Source organism: Carassius gibelio, chromosome A10 (genome assembly GCF_023724105.1).
Source record: "Carassius gibelio isolate Cgi1373 ecotype wild population from Czech Republic chromosome A10, carGib1.2-hapl.c, whole genome shotgun sequence".
Taxonomy (NCBI): domain Eukaryota; kingdom Metazoa; phylum Chordata; class Actinopteri; order Cypriniformes; family Cyprinidae; genus Carassius; species Carassius gibelio.
This window is the reverse complement of record NC_068380.1, coordinates 5,095,053-5,105,630: the sequence shown is the minus strand read 5'-3', so window position 1 is coordinate 5,105,630 and position 10,578 is coordinate 5,095,053. Positions and strand designations below refer to the sequence as shown.

The 10,578-nt window shown below is 37.6% G+C and overlaps 1 protein-coding gene across 1 annotated transcript in view; it reads left to right on the top strand.

The window, feature by feature from the left end:
• The first annotated feature begins 412 nt into the window (after positions 1-412).
• Positions 413-10,578, top strand: part of arvcfa (ARVCF delta catenin family member a) — a 20,437-nt gene continuing 10,271 nt past the window's right edge. The window contains exons 1-5 of the mRNA XM_052607711.1: positions 413-601; positions 3,484-3,612; positions 5,240-5,347; positions 6,524-7,343; positions 9,080-9,263. Of these exons, the coding sequence (XP_052463671.1) occupies positions 581-601; positions 3,484-3,612; positions 5,240-5,347; positions 6,524-7,343; positions 9,080-9,263 (1,262 nt within the window). The 5' untranslated portion in view covers positions 413-580. The remainder of the gene's footprint in view (positions 602-3,483; positions 3,613-5,239; positions 5,348-6,523; positions 7,344-9,079; positions 9,264-10,578) is intronic.

The window sequence follows — 10,578 nt, the reverse complement described above, 5'->3', positions numbered from 1 at the left end:
GTGTGTGTGTGTGTGTTCTCTCTCTCTCTCTCTGTATGTGTGTGTGTGTTCTCTCTCTCTTTCTCTCTCTCTCTGTGTGTGTGTGTGTGTTCTCTCTCTCTCTCTCTCTCTGTGTGTGTGTTCTCTCTGTCTCTCTCTCTCTCTCTCTGTGTGTGTGTGTGTGTGTGTGTGTGTGCTGCATCAGTAACCTCCCTGATGCGGTTTAATGAGCGCTAATGATCTCATTTAATGAATGATAAACACTGACTGGATGTGGTTCGGTGAAGAGTGTGTGTGAATCGTGCTGTTGATTCAGCAACTCCTCCACTGCGCTGAGCTGCGCGCGCTTGTGTGTGTGTGTGTGTGTGAGAGAGAGAGAGGCTGGGGTGGGTGTGCGCGCGCGCGTGTGTGTGTGTGTGTGTGAGAGAGAGGCTGGGGGGTGTGCGCGCGCGCGCGTGTGTGTGTGTGTGTGTGTGAGAGCATGATCGAGTGCATGTGGACGCGTGAGGCAGGAGGAAGGATGGCTGCTCATGTGTGATCCGCAGACAGACAGCTGTATTTGCTCGGAGACAGCGCACACTCGTCGCTCTGCGTCGTCAGGATGCCTGCGGAGGGGAACGAGGTGAGTGTCTGCGTCGCTTTTCCCGCAGCGCGGTGATGCTCGTGCGTCTGCAGCAGCAGTGGATGCCAGGGCTGGGTGGGCATCGCCTCTCCTGCTCTGGATCTTTCTGTGCGCCGCTGCTGCTGCTGTCCGCGGATGGGATCGTGTGCTTGTGTGTGTGTGTGTGCGCGCGTCACAGCTTCACACATGTGGCGGAATCGCATGTAAATACAGGTTTGATGCTGCATGCGTGCGCCTGTGCTCATACCGCAGGGTTCCGCGATGTTGCGCGTCTGACAGTGAGACGCGCCGCATACAGACGCAGAGCCCGCTTCATGTGTCCTACTTGGGCTTGTGACAGCGGATGCACTGCCCTTGAGCACACACTGACACTGAGCTGAGCTGATGTGCATGAGATGAGATGGATGATGGATGGATGGATGGGACACTTCACATGACGTAGTGAGTAAGACGGGAACAATCCGCGCAAAAGCATCTGGTGTTCAGTGAGGTGGGAATTCAGCACTGACAAACATGGACTGACTCTATTTGCTTTCTTATGTCATCTTCTTATTGCGGCTCATTCATCAGTGCATGTGTTTATTAAGACATACATATTCATCTTCATGATCTTTCATCTCCTGCTCCAGCTCTGAAACATCTGTGCTTCCTTTCTGATTTCTCATCAAATCATCTATAGTGTTTTAAATCATATTTGCATTTGTTTCGTCCTCATTTGTATGACTTGATCATGTTTTTTTTGTCAATGAACCATGTTGTTACATAAGCGAAACTGTAGCTTTTTTATTTTGCCAAATGTAATATTACTATTACATCGACTAAATATGTCATGGTTCAGATAGTGTTAATCATGATAAGTGATTTACACACACACACACACACTCATGTTCAGTTCAGTTCATTACTTCATATTCTACAGTTGAACTATGTGTTACTAAAGTAAATAAATACAATTAAATTTTTAGTGTCATTTTCTAAGTCAAGCATCACTATTAGTTGGTCATTTGAACACACCCTAGTTACCACCTGCAACACCCTAACAACCACTCAGAACTCCTTAGCAACTGCATAGAAATGCTATCATCACAGTTTTTCTCAGGCGAACACCACTCATATTCTCTACAGGAAAAAGAAAGCTAGTTGAGTGATGTTAGATGTCAGTTAATAAACAAAACCAGATCCAGAGCCTTTGAGACTGATGCTTGTTTCCATGGAGTCAGCGTACAAACACATCAACAACACATCCATCCTGATGTCTCTCGCTCTCTCTCTCTCTCTCGCTCTCTCTCTCTCTCTCTCTCTCTCTCTCTCTCCTGAAGCGCTTCATCAAGACTGGGAATAATGCTGAAATCTAAATGTCTTCATGAAACAACTCAATCATATTTGACTTCATAGAGAAAATGATCATTATGCAGCACAGATTCGTTTTGGATTGAATGAGACCTTTGGAATTACAGTGACCCAAAATACATGCATAGGCTATTTTTATTGCATATTTAAGTATCTTTTATCTTCAGGAGGGATGCATAAACAAGAAGAAATTATCATAATGCAATGCAATCCTGAATCTTTTCAGATTGAATGATACAGGATCTAAAAATAAATGCTTATAAAGTAAATTCACATTTATTTATTTAGTTTTTAATCATGTTGATTCAAAGCAGATCTGCATTAATAAATAACAGAAGCAATGATGCAAAAAGTCAGATGATTCAACTGAATCAAGTTGAATGTCTTTGTAAAAGCTAGAAGTGTGTTTGTGCATCTTCCTCACAATAAATGACTCTTGCTGTGCTTTATAAAATAAAACAATGACATTCACACATGCATGAGCTAAACTGAGTTTAATAATGTCTTCTGTAGAGCTGCTTATTGCTAAAATTGATTGCATAAGTGATGCAAACTTAAGCAAATTCAGTTTCTTCTGTAAAGCAATGCTAAAAGGACACTAGTGTCGCTCAATCCAGTTCAGTATGATTCAGTTCATTCAAATAACTGTAAAAGTGGATCACTTTCCATAATTAGCATTATGCAGTGCAATCCTGAAAATTTTTTATTTAAATTTTAATAGCGCTATATGTAATACACATTATTTCAAGTCAGTTCACACAAATCAACAGAATCAGTAATGCAAACAAGATGATTCAACTGAATCAAGTCAGCATTGATTCAGTTCAGCTCAATAACTGTGTGAACTTCATCAATTATGAAACTAATTCAGTTTTCATCTATAAGCATTAAGACAATAGTGTAATTATTCAGATCAATTCTGTTAAATGATTATTCAGTCCAATCCATAACAGTGTCGATGTTGCAAAATTCATCAATTATGAAACTAATTGGCTTTAAGACAATAGTGTCATTATTCACTTCAGTTCAGTTCATGCCTGTGTAAATGTCTTTGCATTAGGTGACAAAGCAAAGCAAGGGACATTTATTGTAAGAAATGATGCACTGGACACTTTCATGGCTTTTAAAAGACGTTAGTAAATGATGAATTGTGTAGAGTTATTTCTCGCTCTTGTTAGCAGTTCCAGTGCAGATGTTTTTCCTGAAGTGTGTGTAAGTCGTCGAGAGTGTGTTGTGTTTATGAAGCCGAGCTCATGTATAATTCAACGCTGCTCTGGAGGAAGTTCTGCTTACTTTACTTAAGCGTGTTTGCGAGCACCGCTGAGACCAGAATATTTAAGTGAAATCTCCCAGAGGTGATTTTTACACCAAAGAGCTTTCAGTGATCTCATAATGCTCTTTTATGTGAAGACGTTCATCAGGACGGTTTGAGAAACTCTGTGGTGAATCAGTGAAGTTGTGCTTGTTAAAACATGACCCACCTGATCTCATGTTAACGTCTCCTGTTCGTATTCTTCCCTTTGGTCCAAAAGAAGCCGGATTCAGAGGAATCAGCGGCCGAATCTTCAGCTCGAGACACCAAAGAGCAGACGGAGGAGACGGCAGAAACCCCGTCCTCAGACCTGTCCAACCCGGCAAGCTCAAATCACACAGAAACCCATGTACGAACACTGCAAAACATGATTTATAAATGATTCGCTCATATAAAGAACCTGTTACAATACGGATTTCATTGTTCTCGGATTCAAGCCAAATTATGAATATTTAAATCCTTTTAAATCCTTATATTATTCAGTTATTGCATTACCTAATGAAACCCGGTTATTAAGCAGATGCTTGTTAATGTAAGCAGAAAGATGCCAACTATGAGGAAACATGACGTTCTTCTTCAGTATCTTTGACCTTTTCTCCATTACAAATATCTAAACATTTTTAACCTTCATAGTACATACAGTATATGATTTTTTCATTTCTGGTCCATTTTAACCTGAAGTTTGAACAGTCATAACTTAATAGTTCTCAACTAAAATCATATTGTATCTGATCAGCAACTTCTCATTATTGAGTGAATGTGAAAAATGTATTTGAATGTTACCATGTTATTACCATGTATTTACCGCTTACATCAATTTTTGATTATTTAAAAATGTATAAATCCCTTGAAACGTCAAAATACACATGAACCATACCAAAAAAATTATTTTTACCCAATATTGCTGAGAAACTTTATTTGAATATGACATGCTATGAAATATATGAAATTATATAATCTGTCAATTACCTTAATTGTTATTTAATTAAACTAACAATCCAAATTTATTAAATTTATGAAAATTTATTTTAACCAAATTTCCATCCCATAAGTTTGTCAAATAGAAAGAAAAAATATATTTCATAAAAGTTTTTTTCACATTAATTTAACTCAATATATACAAAAAGTATTTTTGGCACTAACGGTGCTCCATACATACCCGGGTCAAAAATGACCCGAACACGTAATATGGTTATATCTCTTAAAAAATAATTGTACAAATTAATGATGTGTATTTTGAGGGTCTTAAAGCATTTGCAAAGTGTCTTACCCTTACTAAAAAAATTAATGAAAAGTTTTTTATGTGTTTCTTCTGGATTAAAAAGATAATTTTTATTGAGACGTAAAAGTATATTAAGATATTAAGTCTTATTTTCATATTTTTTTAATTTAATTTAATTTAATTTATGTCTAAAACAATAAAAATAACCTTCGGTGAGGTCAGAAAACAAAACAAAACAAATCAAAGGGAATGCGATTATTTCTCAGACTCGACCGACAGATATTTTTTCTTGTTTTAAGTATAAACGTTGACAATTATTTTAAAAATCTAGATGTTATACCTAAAGTAATTTTGCTTCTCAAATACATGTATCTTGATTAAAGAATGATTAGATATTTGTATTAAAAACAAGACATAAATACTGAGGAAGAACATCATGTTTCCTCATAGTTGGCATCTGTCTGCTTATATTAACAGGCATTTGCTTAATAACCGGGTTTCATTAGGCAATGCAATAAATTAATAAAAAGGGATTTAAATATTCATCGTTTGGGGAGAATTTCAGAGCCAAAAATAATTATTTTAACAGGTTCTTTTTGTAAACAAATCATTTATAATTCATGACTAATGATTCATTTTGGATGTTAAAAGTAGGTATTGTTTACGAGCCTAAAACTGCAGACTAATGAGGCGCTGTGTGTGTGGATGTGATGTTAACGAGCTCTCGCTGAGCCGCTTCTGGGATGTTTTACAGACTGAGAGTTCAGGCATCGGGACGGAGAAATCGTCCAGTCCTGAGAGCGAATCCAACCCACTCAGCTCCAGCAGCTCCAATGAACAGATCGTGCCCAACATCCTGAAGGTGAATATGGCAGAATGTACATATCATGTAAGCTTTTCATTGGGAAAGCCGGTATTAAAGAATATGAATCATCTGGTTTCAGTATTGTAGTGGTGAAGGGTTAAATTTAATTCAGTCTGTTTCATCAAAAGTGCCCTGCGGTATTTTTTCCAGCTCAGTAGGACACAAATTAAATCAGATTTCATAGAGTCCAGATCCTCAGGTGAGATAATGAATGTGTTCAGATCGATGTATTGTTATTAATTTGGCCTCTTCATGGCTCATTTGGAAACAGCTCATCATTAGTGGTGTTTACTGGGTAAAATATTGTCTTGTTTTTTTTTTAATCTACCAAAAGTTTATGATAAAAAAAGTGCAGCATGTAAATTAAACTTAATTCAAAGGAAAAACAAGATTATTTTCTGACTCTGTTTGCAAATATATGTTCCTGTTTTAAGCATAAACTCACTTAATTTGAATTATTAATTTTTATAATTTTTCAGAAAAAAACAAGACTTAATATCTTAATTATTTTTGCATCTCAAGTAAATGTTTCTTGATTTAAGAGTTATTAGATATTTGTAACAAGGTTATTATGGTTAACTAATACTAAAACAATAATAAAATAAAATGAAACAAGCTTTAACTGAAATAAACTAAAATAACTCAAATTAAAATTAATTGACATTTTTAAAAACTAATAAAAAATGACAAACAAAATTTTTAAAGCTTGATATAAAAAATAAAGTATATATTTACTATAAATAAAGTTTATTATACTATAAATATATTTTGGAAAAATGAATAAGAAAGCAGAAATCAAATGTAAAATATTAAAATAATATATAATAGTATCGCAGTAATACTAAAATAACACAGATCAAGTGAAATATAAAAAAACATAAACTTATTTTATTAAAGCTAGTTGCCAATATTTCTCATTTTCATTTAGTTTAAATCTGAAATACAAATGAATTAAAACTGTATAGACAAAAAAGTAATAAAACACAACAAAAACTTTGAACATAAAAATAAAAAACTAATTTAAACTATTAATTAAAAAAAAAACTATAACAATACTATAACACTCAGTTCTAAAGACAAAAATGTAATTATTTTTTAAATCATCAGTGTTAAATCATCATCCAGACACGAATGAATCCTCAAATCAATGTATATTTGTATTTCTCTCTCTAGGAAGCTTCATCTGAAGGTTTGGATGAATCGCAGACTCCATGTCCGGATGTTCAGTGTCCAGATGCCGATATGGAGGACGCACACGCGGCTCGACCTCCTCACCCTGAGTCGGGCGTGACCTCTGACCCCCTGAACGAGATTCCCAAGGACAAGCCGGCTCTGTACGGCACTCTGAACACTCACAGCGTCACGCTCCTGCATGGATTACCCTTCCACCCGTCCTTTCCATCCCGGCCCTACTTACCCGAGAACTGCTACACGCTGCCGCTCCACCGGGACGGATTGATCCGCGGCAGCGGCGGCGCTTCCAAACCGGAGCAGGATGCCGTGCATCACATGAGGCCAACGCTGGACCTCACGGCGGACGAGCACCTGACACCACTGCTGCCGCACGTGTACTTCCAGGATCTGTACCGCATGCAGACGCTCGTCCCGCAGAAACGCGCCAGCATGGTGAGCCTCGACACCATCCGCAAGGATCCGCGCTGGCGGGACCCGAACCTACGAGAGGTCATCTCCATGCTGAGCCACCCCATGGACCCGGTGAAGTCCAACGCCGCTGCGTATCTGCAGCACCTGTGCTACGAGAACGACTCGGTCAAGCAGGACGTCCGGCAGCTGCGAGGGATCCCCGTCCTGGTGGGGCTCCTGGATCATCCCAAAGCCGAGGTCCATCGCAAGGCCTGCGGCGCGCTGAGGAACATCTCCTTTGGTCGAGACAACTTCAACAAGGTGGCCATCAAGAACGCGGACGGCATTCCTGCGCTGCTGAGGCTCCTGAGGAGATCCGACGACGTGGAAGTCCGAGAACTCGTCACAGGTTCATCTCTGCATTCATGCTTTCAACTGCACTGCTGCTTCGAATTTAAGGCGTTAAGGTTATCAGTGGCGCACGAGATGCGATGATGATATAAGTGTGATTGTATTTTAATGTTTTTGTTAGCCTATCCGGTTGAAGCCCCTAGATGGGACGCTACTGCATTGTTAATTACAAATATTTGGGAAAATGCATCAAAACTGAAACCAAGACGATCAAACAGAACACATTTGTGACCCTGGAGCACAAAACTAGTCATAAGTGTCAATTTTTCAAAAGCTGAAAGCCTCATCTGAAGCTGAATAAATAATCTCTCCATTGATGTCTGGTTTGTTCGGAGGACCATATTTGGCCGAGATACAATTATTTGGAAATCTGGAATCTGAGAGAGCAAAAAAATCGAAATATTGAGAAAATCATCAAGTTGATAGCTATGCATATTACTAATCAAAAATTAAGTTTTGATATATTTACCGGAGGAAATTTACAGAATATCTTCATGGAACATGATCTTTACTTAATATCTTTGCTTAGAAGCCAAAATCTTTTCTTCACCCTAACTGAAATTATGCATTTTAAATTTGAATATAATTCGAATTGTGATCATATTAAAGTAAAAACATGTAATTTAGTTTTTCAGCCATTTTGACAGCCCTAACTTACTACATTTATTCATAAAGGACGTATTAAATTGATCAAAAGTGACACTTAAGACATTCATAATGTTAGAAAAGATTTCAAATAAATGTCAGGTTTGTGCAGCTTCCTGTGAATTAATCAAGTGTTTGATTTAGAAATCTGGGATCAGAGTTATGGGAAATTAAACGATTCTGGTTCAGGTTCCAATCACTAAAAGTGAAACTAAAACCAAAACCATAAAAAAATTAAAAATAAATGTGTTACATGAAATAAACTAAATGTTAACTGAAATAAAGTACATTTAATATAAAAAAAACATTGACTTGACTACTTGGCATTTTCGTTTAGTTTATCTTGATGTACAAACTAAAATTGAAGTAAAAAAATATATATGCACCTGTAAAAAACAAAACATGACAAACATACAAATTTACTAAAAGAGACTAAAACTAAAATGAAAAGAGAAAATAGAAAAATAAAATCTAATTCTTAATAATGATTGCAACTAATACTTTTTTTTTTGGAATGATGGAATAAATTAATAATTTTATTCCTCAAGGACACATTAAATTAATTACAAGTGACAGTAAAGACATTTATAATGTTACAAAAGATTTATATTTCAAATAAATGCTGTTCTTTTGAACTTTCTATTTATCTGTGAATACTAAAAATATTGAGCAGCACAACTGTATTCAACACTGATAATAATCAGAAATGTGTTCTTGAGCAGTAAATCATCATATTATTCTGATTTCTGAAGATCATGTGACACTGAAGACTGGAGGAATGATGCTGAAAATACAGCGGAGCATCACAGAAATAAATTACACTTTAACAGATGTTTTAAATTACAATAATATTTCACTATTTTTGATCAAATAAATGCAGAATGAGCAGAAGAGACTTCTTTCCTTCTCTTCTGTTTGAGCTACAGAAGCACTTCAACTAACAAACTTAACTGTTCACGATCCCTGAAGTGAAGTGAAGTGACAACTATCAAAACTATCAAACCTGCCCAAAACAGTCCTGGGAATGGAATTGTTCTGTTGCGGAGAATGTAAACAGACTCTCCTGATATCTCCTCCCGTGTTTCTCAGGAACACTGTGGAATCTCTCGTCCCATGAGCCTCTGAAAATGATCGTTATCAACCATGGCCTGCAGACACTGACCGACGAGATCATTATCCCTCACTCGGGTTTGAGAGGAGACCCAAATGACCCGTCTCGACCCGGAGACCCGGAGTGGAACACGGTCTTCAAGAACACTTCAGGATGCTTGAGGTTTGTTTTCTCTGCACCTCAAACGAACCCTCATAAGGCATTCAAAATCTGTGACTATGCTCTCATTCTGGGTCCGATTGGAGCAGAAGAATCATTCTATTTTATAAAACGATCATAACTAGATGTTGACTGATAACTAGGAAGGGCCACAAAGGCCGATAGCCGATTAATCAATCGAGACTTTTTACCGATACGATAACTAGGAAGGGACACAAAGGCCGATAACCGATTAATCAACTGACACTTTTTACTGATATGATAACTAGGAAGGGCCACAAAGGCCGATAACCGATTAATCAACCTATACTTTTTACTGATTCGATACCTAGGAAGGGGCACAAAGGTGATAACCGATTAATTAACCGATACTTTTTACCGATACGATAACTGGGAAGGGTCACAAAGGCCGATAACCAATTAACCAACCGATACTTTTTACAGATACGATAACTAGGAAGGGCCACAAAGGCCGATAACCAATTAACCAACCGATACTTTTTACTGATACGATACCTAGGAAGGGGCACAAAGGTGATAACCGATTAATCAACCGATACTTTTTAACGATACGATAACTAGGAAGGGCCACAAAGGCTGTTAACCGATTAATCAACCAAAACTTTTTACAGATACGATAACTAGGAAGGGACACAAAGGCCGATTTACCGATTAATCAACCGACACTTTTTACCGATACGATAACTAGGAAGGGACACAAGGGCCGATAACCGATTAATCAACCAAAACTTTTTACAGATACGATAACTAGGAAGGGCCACAAAGGCCGATAAACGATTAATCAACTGATACTTTTTACTGATACAATACCTAGGAAGGGGCACAAAGGTGATAACCGATTAATCAACCGATACTTTTTAGCGATACAATAACTAGGAAGGGGCACAAAGGCCGATAACCAATTAATCAACCGATACTTTTTTCCAACACGATACCCATGAAGAGGCACAAAAGTGATAACTGATTAATCAACCGATACTTTTTACAGATATGATAACTAGGAAGGGGCACAAAGGCCGATAACCGGTTAATCAACCGATACTTTTTACTGATACGATACCTAGGAAGGGGCACAAAGGCCGATAACCGGTTAACCAACCGATACTTGTTACTGAAACGATACCTAGGAAGGGGCACAAAGGCCGATAACCGGTTAACCAATGATACTTTTTACTGATACGATACCTAGGAAGGGGCACAAAGGTGATATCTGATTAATCAACCGATACTTTTTACAGATACGATAACTAGGAAGGGCCAAAAAGGCCGATAACCTATTAATCAACAGTTACTTTTT